A 15,708-nucleotide genomic window follows, 5' to 3' on the forward strand; every position below is an offset into this window, starting at 1 on the left:
GCGCGCATCTCCACCCATTCGGAGAGGTGCACGCGCACCTCTCCAAACGGGCGGTGCCACTCCATTTGGAGAGGTGGCGTGCACCACTGCCCGTTCGAAGAGGTGCACGCGCACCGGGCAGCTGGGAGCCGCAGGAGACGGCTCAAAGAGCTGCATGCGGCTCCGGAGCCGCGGGTTGCCGACCCGTGCAATAGACATTCCTCACCTCAGCCCAAGGGAGGCTTTACAAGGGAATTCCAACATAGAGAAGCCCAGCCTTCCATCTGATCACCTCAGCATTCCATCTCCTTCATCAATGGACTTCCCTAACTCAGCTGCCCTCCTGAAACAGAATGCCAAACATATTGACAAGATTCTGCCTAGCTGTTCCCCAAAGGGGCTGGCAAATCAGGTCCCTGGGATTTCCCTCCTTGTGGCCCTCAGTGTCTATAAAAATCTTGGCTTTTCCATCATTCAGAGTCCCCTCTTGTAAAGGTGGCACCCAATGATTGTTGTAATAAAATCTGGCTCTCTTCAATGTTGTGCTCCTTCAGATTAAATCCACGAAATTTACTCTAGCGCTCTAGTAAATGCTAAAATTCTTTGTGTTCACTAGAAAAAAATAATAAAAGGAGTTGCCTATTTTCTGCAGAAAATAACACTTTCCTTTGACTCAACAACAACTTGATCTTTCAAAACAAAATATCTGCATAGTTTCTATGGTTATGTTTGCATGGAATTGGAAGGCATATTTTTTGAGGAGCATTATTATTTGTAAACATATGCCCAAAGACCCATATTAGAGCAGATTTGAATACAACAAATATGAAAAAGAGTTCATATTTGCAAAGTTAATTCTTCAAGATTCTGGCTTACCCACAAATGAACAGCATGTTAATACAGTTGTGTGCTTGAACTTTTGGTCAACAAGGCACACTTAATTTTTTCCCCCAACTCTGTCCATGTTTTGTTTACTTTGTCACCTAAATTAGAAACACTGGTGTATGCCTCTTGGAACAAGATAAGATCTGAAGATACAGCATGACAGCATTATATTCATTTGTTTATAACCAGAATTCTGAAAAATTATTGTTCTCTGTAATTGTGACCTTTTATTTTTCTTTAAGGGACGTGGTGGCTCAGTGGGTTAGGACGCTGAGCTTGTCGATCAGAAGGTCGGCAGTTTGGCGGGTCGAATCCTGAGTGCCGCGTAGCAGAGTGAGCGCCTGTTACTCGTCCCAGCTTCTGCCAACCTAGCAGTTCGAAAGCACGTAAAAATGCAAGTAGAAAAATAGGGACCACTCCGGTGGGAAGGTAACAGCGTTCCGTGCGCCTTTGGCGTCTAGTCATGCCGGCCACATGACCATGGAGTCATCCTCGGACAAGCGCTGGCTCTTCGGCTTTGAAACGGAGATGAGCTCCTAGAGTCGGAAATGACTAGCATGCATGTGCGGGGGAACCTTTACCTTTTTACCTTTTTATTTTTCTTTAATTTATTTTAAATATTTATGTAAACAGGATTCTTCATACGTTTTGAGATAAAGTAATAAATTCTGCATGCTGGAATGTTTACTAGTCATCAGAAACATTTTAAATCTGCTTGTAACATCCTCTCCAAAGTTCTGGCAATCATCATACACAAGGCAAAGTGGTCCACGAGAGGAACAAAGGTTTTGTTTCATTGTTCTGACTTTATTAATAGGATGGATAGTTCTTCTTTGGGAAAGGAAATTAGCAGACTTTAAAAGTCAGCTGAAATATATCTAACAGGGTCATGAAAATCCCACACTCCCTCTACTAGTAAATAATTAAAAAATAGTAATCTGTAGTGGAAATTTGCCAAAGTAGAAAATTGAAACTGCTTTGTAAGTTTCTACAAAAAGGATTAAAAGCTTATCTAGGTTTTTTTTACTAAGTGCTCTGGATTTTACAAAGTTTTACCAGTAGACTTTATAAGCTGAAAAATGATTTTTAAGGAAGATGACCTACAGCAGTAATGCATTTCTTAGGCAGCTTTCACATTTGACTTGTGTAATAACAATCACAAATAGATGCTGAGTTTTTTTATAACTAGATTGTTCCTAAGATCTTTTTTGATGTATTTTTCACATGAGTAATCATGGAGCATATAAATAAACACAGAAGTTTTGTTACAGAAAACAATTCCATACTGTTAATGTCTCCTACATAGATAGCTAAGTCATAAATTGTCATTTACAATTCATTCTACTGAATTGTAGAAGTGAACAAAGAGCAAAGAAGCTGAATATTTCAGAAACAAATAACTTGAATTAGAATAGCTTTAAGAAATGCCCATTTTTGTTCTATGCACAAAAAAGTATTGATGAAATGTAACTTAGGATTTATATTGAAGAGGACAAAGAAGAAAGAATTTTGAACACAACTACTAAGCACTCCTAATACGCTGTCGAGTAGAAGGATGTTTAAAAATACAGCATGTGAAAAAAATCTGAACTGGAAGTTGGTTTTTTTTAAACTTGCTTTTTTATTCAGTGGATTATGAGACATTGTATTGAATTTTATACAAAGTAGAAAAAATAATTGAAAACATATGGTTTAATTCCAAACTATTCAATTATATCCTTAAAAGAGCACTAAATAATGCATATTAAAATGGGGGGGGGCTTAATATAAAAAGAATGAACAACATGGCTCTACTTTTTTTTTTTACTATAAATAGAAATAATTTCTAACCAACAAATTAAACCTAAACTATAGAATAGTTTTGCCTGATGTTGCCTTTCCATCAATAAAGCATCAGTTCAAAGGCTGAGAGCTCACTAAACCAACCTTTCAATCTGATATGAGTGTTTCTTTCCAGGAACACATAATCACATATTTTTGCAACAATCCAAAAGCAATATATTCCAATATTCTAATGTTTGGGAATATGATTCTACATGATTATGTATTAAACCTTAAGTTCATTCAACTAACTGGTGCACCATAGTAATAATATCTAACCCAAAAATAACTACCAGTGGAGAGACTAAGACACACTAAAATCGAATTTATTACATTTCCAGGATATTAAATTCAGCAGCTACATGCAAGAAAAAGGATCTATGAAATATATATTCCAAAACATTCTGAAATCAGCCTTGTGATTTAGTGTATACAATGGTGAAAAAGTGTGAATTGTGACTACTAATATGTATCACATCTCAGTAATGTATAAGGGACAATTAAGCCAAGCAGCTGATATACTTTTACTATAAAAGCAACCCATCAGTACAGTATGTAACATATTTAAAACTAATGATTTTAAAAGAAGATTAGAAGGTAACACAATGAAAATCTCCTGGGAATAGAAACGTTCCTCAAATGAAATGCTTTTCAGGATTAATGTAGCAAAAGGGAATAATGGACAGATCAGTTACATTGTTGTCAAGACAGTCCAAAAATGAATTAATTTGACAAGTGTTGCCAGGCAACTCTGCATTGGTCACTATTTAGCTCCCTGTCCCACTTTCCTTTAAAGCAGGAGAGTCCAAATTTGGCAACTTTACAAATTGTGGACTTCATCTCTCATAATTCCCCATCCAGATGCCTGGGGAATTCTGGGAGTTGAAGTCCACATGTTTTACAGTTTCCAAGGTTGGGCACCACTGCTTTAAAGACACTTTTTTTAAGTAGTGAAAATTAGCATGCTGTAAAGCGAAATACTTTATCCATGGCCTTTTTTTATATCTGCACATGGGGGGGGGGCTGAGCTTAAGAGGGGGGAGGCAAGGAACAGTTTCACCAGATGGTTTGATTTCAGACCACAGAACAATAAAATAGATCTCACCCTTTTTGCTTTTTGTTAAATGCATTTAATTGGCCAGGTTCAGTCAGAAAGGCTTTTTTGGTAAAACCCTCTGAAAATATATTAAGGTGTATATATATATATATATATATGTATGTATGTATGTATGTATGTATGTATGTATGTGTGTGTGTAATAGATTCTCTCTAGAATGCCTTGTCTAGAATAATACTTTATTAAAGAATAAAGGACGATTTTAAAAAATGCAGCTTTTGAATAGTGAACCCTATTCCTGATCATCTTTTTTTTCGGTTGCCCTAAGGCAGGGGTAGGCAACCTCGGCTCTTTTATGACTCATGGACTTCAACTCCCAGAATTCCTGAGCCAGCTTGGCTGGCTCAGGAATTCTGGGAGTTGAAGTCCATGAGTCATAAAAGAGCCGAGGTTGCCTACCCCACCCCTAAGGGAACCTTCCCTTCCCATTTTCTTGTTAAGTTTGGCTTGATCTGGTTTTTCGTGATGTTTTTCATGCGGCCTTAGCCTCCCCGGGGGTCGCATTTGCGAGATGGACGGCGCTACCGACGACGAAACCAATGTCGTCGGATCTCGCCGGACACCTAATAAAAACCAAACTTTAGGATCCCGCTGTTTTGAAAAAAAACAAAACAAAAAACGTCTCGCGAGAATAACCCAGCGGGCGTATCCTCTAATCGACAGCCCCAGCTGTGTTAACCACGGGGCGGTTGACATAGAAACCCAGGTAGCCAAAGCAAGCCTGGCGCTGAAGGGACGCGCCCCGGCTGGGTTGTTCGCCGCGTCCTCCGAAGGCTGAAGTTAAAAAGCAGCCGGGGCCTCGCGCGCACTCGGTCGGCGGGAGCATGAGAAGCGCTAGCGGCTCCCGTGCGGGCTCTGCCTGCTCCAGGCTCATCGACGTGACCAGCAACGCGCCGTTGCTGCGCTCGCCCACCAGCCTTTCAGCCTCTTCGGAAGCGGAGGTAATGCTCCTCGGGCTTGCCTTTCCCGTACGTAGCCCCACTGGAAGGAAGGTCGAGTCTGGAAGGCGACTGAGCTTCTTTTCTGCTGGGTTCGAAATAAAGCAGCGCAGCTCTGAGCAGCGCCCCGTTTCGAACCCGTAAGGAAAAGGAGTCCAGTTGCCCCGACTCAACTTCCCGACAGCTCGAGCTGGTTGGCTGAGAAATTTCATCAACATCTGCGAGGTGGTTTGGCCGAATGGAGATTTTTATCTATATCTATATATCTATATCATCTATATATCTATATCTATGTGGATCCTGGGTTTTTCGGGTTTTTTCCCCGCGTAGAACTAAAGGTGTAGGCGCAACGTTTCGACGGAATCCCTATCTATATCTATATATCTATATCTATATCTATTTTTTAGGGAGCAATTTTAGCAATTTGAATAATTTACACAATGAGCTGTCATAAGTTGTGACTATATCCTGTGGATAGCCTTGAGTTAGGCCAAACAGGAAAGAAAGAGTTAATTAGCAAGGCATATTCAAATGACTTGACAAATATTTCACAAACATGCGCGGGTCTGCGGGCAGGCGGCGCGGGGGTCGGCGCGTGCGGGGGCCGGGCCCCCCTGCCCCCGACACGACTGTCTCCCGGGACGGACTGTCCTCAGTGCGCCCCGACCGCGTCGCGCCGCGTTGGCCGCCCCCCCAACCCGTCTTGGAATGTCAAATGCTTGTTAACTATTTTAGATTACCTTGCTAGGCCCCAAACATGGGACAAATCTTTATCTCCTGTGTCAGCCTAACCTGAAGGCCATCGACAGGCAGTAGTCACACCGGTGACAGCTCATATTTGTGTAAATTTTAAATTGCTAACAAAGAATTAAGGGAGACTGATATGCATTTCAAACTTATTAGTTTTCATCAGTCAGCCATACCCTTCTGAGATTCGAACCTGGGCTGATTGCACATTAGGCAGTTGTTTTCACCTTTAAGCCACAGGCTCTTTCTCGCTTTGTTAGCTGAGAAGCAAGGGGAGATATGTGTCAAATGCTTGTTAACTATACACACACACACACACACACACACACACACACACACCCAATCAATATACATTCGGTGCGCCAAAAACCCACTGGTAATTCTTCCTATGCAGGCATGGTGTTGCATCAAGCAGCACAAGGCTGCTCAGCGCCTTCCTGATCTCTCTCCCACACCCCACCCCAAAACCCTCCCAAAGTTTTGGATTTTAATTTGCCACTCAGAAGCCTGAAATCCAACTGGTGTCCCTTTCCTTCTTAACTCTTTTTTTTTGAAACTGGATAGGGAAAAACATGACCGTTTGTAACATGTATAGCCTGCATTTTGTTAAGATACAAAGTAGCACATGGCTTATTTCCCAGATTTTAGCTGCTAAGAATAACAGTACACTACAGTTTAAAAAAACCCAACAACTTCTGGTGAAAGTAACATTCGATAAAATCCGACTTAGTTTATATTTTTACAATTCAACAAGTACCTCTTGATGATAGATCTTAACTGCTACTCTTACACAAGTAGCATTAATCAATCATGTCAGAATGACAGAACATGGGTTACATAAACAGCTTTTTACAAAAAGCCACACCATTCAGCAGAATAGAAGATATTTTACCCACTGAAATTCTTCAGCAGATAAAAAAGGTGACATCTAGTTAATATTAGAATTCATGCCTTAGAGGCCTCTCTGGGTTGTACATATGCCTGGAAAAGAGAGCTGGGTTGAACAAGTTGTGCTGAACCCATGTTCCATCATCCATTATCCATGATGACTAGAGGAACATAGGAGTTGTAGTCTGGCACATTTGAAGGGTAACCATATTAAGAAGCCTGCTTTAGCCAATAAATGGGTGGGAGGGAGAATATTTTCACATATAGTGATAATTATCTAATTTGGTCTATTGCTTTATGATAATAAATATTCATAGAGCTAGTTCATTGTTGCACTGGACTCAGTACAGCAGCATAATTTTTTTCCTTTGAAGTGTATGGAAGATGTTGCAATGCCAGGCTGTATTTTACTGATTTACACATTGTGATTAAATATTTTCATAAGTCTTCCATCCACTTTCCTCTCTCTCGGGAAGAAACCTGCAAACATTTTATGATTACTTATGCTTTGTCCAACCTATAATGTTTCTGTATTTTCCCCAATCCCTTCCAACCTTAAGGAATAGTTAGTCTTAGCTTTCTTTGATTTGTAGAACTTTTTGATCTTCTTTTAATCATCTCATGGCTCAAGAGGTTTCTCAATATTGGCAGCTCCCAGGAAAGTAATCTTACTCAGATCTAAGAATATTTTTCAAACTTCAATCTGTAGACTCAGAATGTTTTTTTCAGAAATCCCTAGCATTATATGAAGAAATGAAAAATCTATGCTACGTATTAGTTTTAAATCTTAGTATGTATAATCATGTCATATATGTACTTCAAATAAAAAATATACTTAAAAAGTGAGGTTGCCCAGTAATAAATCAGATTCTGCATTGAAAGACTAAAACTGGGGGGTGGGCAAGCTATCAAAGTTTATTTTGGTCAAACACAGTGGTGGGATTCAGCCAGTTTGCACCACTTTGGCAGAACCAGTAGCTAATTTTTTGGCCCAGAATGGATTTCCAGAAGCGGCATCCACACAGAGAACCGGTTGTTCACATATTTGAATCCCTCCACTGGTCAAACACCTGTATATGTTAATTAAGGAATCCAGCAGCCAACAAATACAAAGTGAGTGGGAAGTCAATGAAAATATCAGTTATATTTTAAGAAAATATAAAATGTTGGACTCTGTTGCTGGCAAATAGTCACGTAATAGTTGACATAATTGGTCTCATCCAAACATAGCTTTGAGACGATAAGAAAAGCTGTAGTATGTAACTTATATATTTATTATTATTGTAAAGATTTGCATACTACAAGTTTTATATTGCATGTCCACATTGTATGAGCTGCTATGTGAGGAAATAATTTAAGTGTATTAAATTTATAAGCGGCTCAATTCCATTATATGACTCTGGGCAGCATGCAGTACTGTATACAATATTTAAAATAAAACTTCTTGTTTTATTTTATTTATGTATTAGTTTATCCCACCTTTATTACTTTATAAGATGGCAAACATACATAATACTCCCTCCTCCTATTTTCCCCACAATGACAATCTTGAGGGTGAGTTGGGCTGAGAAAAAGTGACTGGCCCCAAGTCATCCGGCTGGCTTTCACGCTTAAGGCGAGACTAGAACTCACAGTTTCCTGGTTTCTAGCAACTGAGCCAACTGACTCTTTGTTACAATTAACTCTCAAATCATTTTATTTTTCCTTGTCACATTAAAAAGATTCTCATGATCAATTTTGGAAGTCTGTGAACTACATCCAGGGCACTCAGAGGCCAAATGTGGCCCTAGGACAGTGATGGCGAACCTTTTAGAGACCGAGTGCCCCAAAGCCGCCCTGCCACCTGCCCCTGCCTCACTCCCTGCCTGCCTCTGCCCACCTGCAGGGCCACCCACCACCTCCATGACCCGCCACAGCAGTTTGCCCAGGCGGCCCTTCAGCACCATGGCAGCCACACTGTCCACCTGCACCCCACAGCATCATCTGTGCATGATGTCCCTGCAGCCTGGCTGCCATGTACTTGGCTGTGTTGCTCTGCGCGGACCGCACCTGGGGGCAACTTTCTGGGGGGGGCCTGCTGGTGAGGAGTGGGCACGCGTGCCCACAGAGAGGATTCTGTGTGCCACCTCTGGCACGTGTGCCATACGTTTGCCACCAGTGCCCTAGAATCTTTACTTCTAGGTTAGGGCTCAGCCACTGTATTATCCATCCATAAGAAGTAACGAGGAAGCTGTCCCAAAGGTATTTTTCCAAAACGCTACTAGACTTTCTTGGTTTGTTTTCTTTGAAAACATTTCAATTCTCATCCAAGAAGCTTCTTGGTTGAGAAGCGGAAGACTTTAAAAGAAAAAACAAAGAAAGTTCAGTTGCTTCTTCTTTGGGACAATCCTGACTTGGATGATGGAGAATCTCCATAGATCGAGGAAGTTGTTTAACTACTCTTAGTATAATTAGCTTCATTTAAATTTCAATAATTTAGACAATAACAATAATCCCAAATTCTGCTATCTCCAACCATGAGACCTTTGGACATATTGATTGGGGATTTCTGAGAGATGTGGTCCAAAGTATCAGGTAACCCAAGGTTGGGGAAAGCTGTTCTAATGAAAGTATTGGAAATAATGAAAAAGGAATTGCCTACATTGCTCCTTAAAGTTTCATTGTACATCAATACTTTTAGATTAAACATTCATTTCATAGGACACTATTTCAACAGCTGTGATACCTTACATAATGCCCTAACAGTTATTATTTCAATTATATTTCGGTACAGTTTTATCTTTTGACATTCAAGGACTGAGCTGTTTCTTATTAAACATAACAAAGGGAGTACATGTATCTTAAGATTTCTGGTTTTCTGCTCTTTATCTTTCCTTCAACCATGCTTTGATGTAAAGTTCAGAGAAACAGAGAAAGATTTTTGCATAGCTGCCTCATGGGATCCTTCCAGGTCAGGGCCCTAAAATTAGGATGTTAAGTGTAGGACAATGCATCCACTACTTGCAAATACTTCTCTATAGCTCTGAATAAAAGTGGGGTAGGGATAGTCAACATAGCTGAAAAGTTTATTCCCTTTATCTAAATATTGTATTTTTCTCTATTTTTATAGGAAAAAATAAATGTTGAATGTTGATGTGGTAACTTCCATATTTTAAAAATAGTATACCAGATATAGAAACGTATTTATTTGGCGTTATTTCAGCTTATGAAGGCATTGAACAACTTCAACTGATTATATGTGACATAGTTTAATATCATGGTGCCACAGGCTCAGAATAGATATAATGCCTATGTAGGAATGCTGTGGAAGACAATTAAGTAATTCTGGCATTGAAAATTGACACTGAAAAACTTATGACCATTTTTCACACTTACGACCATTGCAGCATCCCCATGACTGCATGATCAAAATTCAGATGCTTGGCAACTGAATCACATTTATGATGGTTGCAGTGTTCCAGGATTATGTGATCGCCTTTTGTGACCCTCTGGCAAGCAAAGTCAATGGGGAAGTCAGATTCACTTAACAACCATGTCATTAACAGCTGCAATGATTCATTAAACAACTTTGACAAGAAAGGTCGTAAAATGTGGCAAAACTCACTTAACAAATGTCTCACTTAACAACAGAAACTTTTGGGCTAAATTGTGGTTGTAAGTTGATGACCATGTGTAAATGTCCCAAAGCATCATATCTTAAAGCTCATTTTTGGGAGACAATGCAAAAGAAAACCACAGAATTTCTTTTCATCATTGGTTCTTTATGGCCCATGGACCACTTGTAGTCTGTCAAAATCCAACGGATGATCTGTAATGTCTACAGCCAGTGTCTGAGATGGGTGGCCATATAAATAAAAATAAAATCCGGACACAAAGACTTTTTAATATGGCCAGAATCTCAATTGATTGCCAACATTTAACAGGATTTTCGAGTTCTTGTCCAAAGTCTTACAAGGTTCAGATGGGAATCTCAACATCCCGTTTGATCTGGTAATTGTGAAAGATTTAATTCAATATTTTTTTTCTTTTTAAAAATATCGTATCCAGGAAAAGGAGAAGTGTCCCATCTCAAAAGGACATATGTACCAAGTTGTCTTTTGCTGCTATACTGCCAGCCTCGGGCTTGTGTAATGTAGTGTATCATGTAAAAGAAAAACTAGATGATCTACCAGTACAGACATTCTTTCAGCATAAACCATAAGATTGTTGTTCATGGCTCAAAAATGTACAAATCTTTATTGGGAGGTGAAGTGGGTGGGGACTATGTATTAAAGCTGAATATAAAAAGGATATATTAAGCACAGTGGGTAAAGAAGTATTAAGGAAGATTTAAAGCTGTATGCAAAATGCATGTGTTATGAAAAACTATGCGAAACAAATTTCAAAAGAATTTATATTTCTTTAGGAAAAATGGCATAATAATATATATAGCACATGCAGACTGTTTATATTAATCAGCACATATTATAGAAGTAATGGTAGTGAGTCTATTCATTAATCATAACTAAGTACATAGACATAGAATAAAACCACAATACAAATTATAGACAACTTAAAGGTTTTTTTTTAAAAAATTAAACATTCAGTGTTATACAAACATTAATTATTCTTAGGTAAATCATTTTCTAAGGCTTTAATGTATTGTTTAATTTAAACCAAATTTTGTTTAATTTTATGTACATTTTTAAAATATGCATCTTTCTTGATATTTTCATATTTGTTTTGGTTACATTCCTTTTTCATGCTTTTTTATAGTGATTGGGGATTTTTATTTATAGTGAAGGAATTATCAGAGATGTTGAATAATTTAAACAGCAGGTGGCACAATGGTCAACAGAAGGAGAGACCAGGGTTATGGTCCTAATACAATCACTTTTTCTATTCTGCCTTAAAAACAGGACGGTATCAAAGGCAGAATATTGAACAATATATTAAGCATGTGTTTCAAACAGCGGTTTGAATGAATTACGAACGGAACTGAAATTTGATTTAAGCTCCTTTGGATAATGGGTAGAAAAATACCACAACTCTTTCAAACAAAACCGCACTTCTTAGATAGGTTACATGTGAATGGGTGTGATTGTTACAACAACAGTGCTCTTTCCTCTTTGGCCATCAGCAATATGACTACTTTCCTGCAATTCGGGAGGGGATGAGGGTCAAGTCAGGGAAATTGTAGTCACAGCTTTGTGTTACTGGAAGATTTACACACCTAAAGGTATACTTGGCATAAAGCAATGAAATTGAAACCATTTCTTCAATGCTCCTTCCTGAAAAGGCATTCCAATCAAAATTCAAGCGGTATCTGTTCAGTAACATTTGCACAATCTAACCTTGTCAGGAAAAAGTTGCCCTTTGCCTATTGGCCGACTAAAAGGCTAATTGCCTCGTTGAATCCTGGCTAAGGAGACTGGGTGATGCTACTAACTTTCCAACTTCTGCAACTAGGCTCCTTAAAAGGCTGCATTCCCAACTCAGGAACAACAATCAAATATTACAGTGAAAAGTTAAATTCTCAGCTTTGCGCTGAAGTTTTTGCACAATTTGAACAGCACTTAAAGACGAATCCTCCCCAATCCCAACCCTCTGCATTAAGTTTAGAGTTGCACTGTTTATGCTTTCTTGTTAAGGTTAAATGAATAAATAAATTCTCCTCTGAAAACATTTTAAGCTAAAAGATAAATAGACAAGTGTAACAGCTGGGCAGACATCATGCTAAAAACTCATTTAGAGGACACAATGTTGATTCTTCTCACTTTCCTCTTTTCATAAATCCTTGCTTTATTTAAGGTAATTGGGCTTTCTGGGATAAGTGCTGCCAGCTGTTCTCAGAATAGAAACAATATTCAGGATTCTGACACTGAAGAGCAAAGTGGGAGAACGGTACACGCATTGAAATACTAGCCAAAACCCTGATCGCAATCGGTATAAAAAGGATGAGCCTGAGCACATATGTTGTGTATTTTGAAGCATAAGCTAACTTCCATATGTTACAGTTGAAAAAAATAAAGCATGTATTTTTTCACTTAATTTTTACCATTGAGCAGTAATAAAAAAAAACCCACAGCAACAATAAATCTGTGTCTTAGTTTTATGTTGCATTTGATTTGTGACTCACTCATGGAATCAGGGAAGTCATTTAAATTAGGGTAATGCAGTAAGTTCTGATTCAAAGAAAAAAGATGCAGTTGCTCTAAGGAATTGTGGTCAGGTGCTCCATAAGCTTCTCCGCACACTCCAGAGCATCTTTTCCCCTTCAGATCTGAAGCATTGCACAGCCCTAATATAAGTCATAGTAATAAGAAATAAAGCTCAGCAGCAGGCTGTACAATTCTGATTGGGACATACACTACTGCATATGTATTGCATTAAAATAATTCTTCCAAGCTTAGTGATCACCAAAGCTGCGTGTGTCGACGTATTCACTTCTGAAGCATATCAAACATTAGGCAGTAGCCTGATCAAACTTCCCCCTCCCTCCCAGTCAATACTGAAAACAGTGAAGAGGAATTCTGATTAATAATACTAATTTATTTATTTATTTATTTCGATTTATATACCGCCCTTTTCCCGAGGGACTCAGGGCAGTTTACAGGGCAAATTAAAACAGTACAATATATACCGTGTTAAAATAAAATTAAATTAAATAGCCCCAAAATAATTAAAAATTAAAACCTTAACCCAAAACCCTCAGTCCAGGCCGGCAAGCTCGAGAAGCCAAGTTTTTAGGTCCCGGCGAAATGAGCGAAGGTCGGGGGGCCATCCGGAGTTCCACAGGCCGCTGATTCCAAAGGGAAGAAGGAAGGAACAAGTTAACAGTACTTTCAAATAAGGCAGCTGTGTGTAGACCAGACATGTCAAACACAAGGCCCGGGGGCCGGATCCGGCCCGCGAAGTGGTTTCATGCGGCCTGCGAAGCCATCCTGGAAACAGTGAGGGAACGGCCCCCACTGCCTTGGCCCTGGCCCAGAGACCCTCCTTCTGCCAGAGACCCTCAGATCTGTCCCACTCCTGCCCAGGCCCCCATAGGCACCCTTCATGCGAATGATGTAGAGCTGGCCATGCCCACCCAGTAGGCCACACGCACTCTAGCCACGCCCACCCAGTAGGCCACGCCCACCCAGGCCACACCCACCCGGCCCCTTGAGGGCAACTGCAATGCAGATGCGGCCCTCAATGAAATTGAGTTTGACACCCCTGGTGTAGACAATATTAAGATAGCAAACTCTTGTCCAGTTCTTCAGAGAGTATGGCACAGCCATCTTCTGGGGGGTCCATCTGATCCCAGCCTTGGGAACTGACATCCATGTCATCCAGTGTAAGAACTGATTGCCACAATCAAGCCCATGGAGCATCCTTTGGAATGGATGCATAGGCAAGGGTAACTTGTTCAGCTTCAGTGTTAAAAACTATGCAAAGCGACAAGTGAAGAAGTAACAATAGTTATAGCTAGATTGTACACAGCTCCCTTTTATGTTTATATATTTTGTAAAGTTGGATACAACCGTTGGCTGAATCAGAGATTGCTAGTGTTGACCCAGGACTGATGAGATTCAGGCTCAAACCTCTACTCAACTGGGAAACTCAGTGGGCAATTCCTATCTCTCCGCTTACCTTATTTACAGTATCCCAGTCTTTTCTGGAGGAAACTTCAGCTTATTGGTCTTCAGACACCTACGCAAGTTTTCTACCATCTTTATGAGAGTACTTGAAGGAAAAAGAGAGAAAAGAAGTTGTGTGTCATAACCGCAGATCATCAGCTCGAATTCCAGGTGGTGTACCAGAAATTCACATAGGCTCCTGAAGTAAACCAGCATTTTACTTGACCATGAAGAAAAGAGAAGTCTTCCATACAATATGGACTCTACTACAGATGAGAGCCATGATCATCCAGAACTACATGGCCGCTGTAGAGCCATGATCATCCCACTGTAGCAGAACTACAGTGCAAAAAAAGAAAAGAAAAGAAAAGAATATTAGTCAAGAATATAAAAGTTAATAAATATCCAAGCAAATTAAATCCATTGCACTCTATTGTCTTGTGCCTGTTATCTTCCAAGGCAGTTTTCATTCCACGCCCAGATTGGAATGAAGATCAAATTTAAAGTTATCTGACTTTAAAACTAAACTGATTTAAAACAATGCCTTTTAAAGAACTGAGCAAAGCATTAAAACAAGTAATAAGAATTCTGACTGTTTGCCATTAACCCTTGTTTTTTGTAAAGCAGAGAACTCATAATTATTTGCTACTGGATGTTCCTGACACTCGAGAACAGCTAGTCCATTATCGGAACGCAGCGGAAACAGCCAGAAGTGAGCTTGCTGCACTCCTAGTGAAGTACGAATGTGCCCAAGCAGAGGTATGTTTTGAAACGAATGCTTTCTCCTGCATGAAAATATTGGTTAATAACAGGGTATGTTTACTGCATGGTACATACAATTAAATGTTTAATTAAAGCTCTCTTCTTTGGTACAATACTTAGGCATTCTAGCTATTATAACCTGCCTGTGTTTGAAGGTTCTTTTTAACACTTCCAAATTTTCCCTCAGGTATTCTAGAATCGTAGATATGTGAGGATCGAAGAGGTCAACTAATCCATTCCCCTGCTTGGTGTAGGATCTTTTAAAAATATTTTTGGGCAAGTGGCTGTCCAGTCTCTCTCTGTTCATTCCCCCGCCAATGAAAGGGGCTTTACCACTTCACGAGGCAACCTATTGCACAATTTCTTAGTGTCAGGAAGTTCTTCTTAGTAACCAGCCTGGGTCTGCTTCTCTGTAGTCTCAAACCATTGGTTATAGACCTATCCTCCAGAACATTCCTCTTTTTATGTGACAACCTTATAGATATTTGAAGTCTTACCTTCTGTCTCCTTGTCCTCTTCTGCAGGCTAAAAAAAAAAGTCCAGTTCCACAGGAATGGTTTTTCAGTTCCTTCAACATCTTTGCTTCCCCCTTCTAAACCTGCTCCAGTTTGGCCATGACCCTTTTAGATTGCAGTTCTCAAAACTGGACACATTCCACATGGATTCTGATCAGCATAGACTAGGACAGTTATTTCTTGTTCCTCTATCACAATAGATTTCCTCCTTCTCATAAGGGTTTTGAATTTGACGTGTAACACTTAGAAATATCTTGCAAGATCTGCATCTGTGAAGTTTATAGTTCCTCTCCCTTCTATATATTTTATAAACTGCTTCAGTAGTGAGATGGGTGGCATATAAACTTAATAAATGTGTACCATTAGCCTCTTCCAATGGCAGATTTGCAATGGGTTTTTCTTCGGTAGATCACCCGTACTCAAGGAAAGAACATGACAAAATGCTTCACCAGGTG

General features: G+C 39.6%; 1 protein-coding gene across 1 annotated transcript in view; it reads left to right on the top strand.

Annotated features, from left to right (window-relative positions):
* Window positions 1–4,596: 4,596 nt before the first annotated feature.
* CCDC170 (coiled-coil domain containing 170) overlaps window positions 4,597–15,708 on the top strand; it is a 58,852-nt gene continuing 47,740 nt past the window's right edge. Inside the window, exons 1-2 of the mRNA XM_083348745.1 lie at window positions 4,597–4,743; window positions 14,601–14,735. Of these exons, the coding sequence (XP_083204871.1) occupies window positions 4,627–4,743; window positions 14,601–14,735 (252 nt within the window). The 5' untranslated portion in view covers window positions 4,597–4,626. The remainder of the gene's footprint in view (window positions 4,744–14,600; window positions 14,736–15,708) is intronic.

Source organism: Vipera ursinii (assembly GCF_947247035.1).
Source record: "Vipera ursinii genome assembly, chromosome: 1".
Classification (NCBI taxonomy): Eukaryota; Metazoa; Chordata; class Lepidosauria; order Squamata; family Viperidae; genus Vipera; species Vipera ursinii.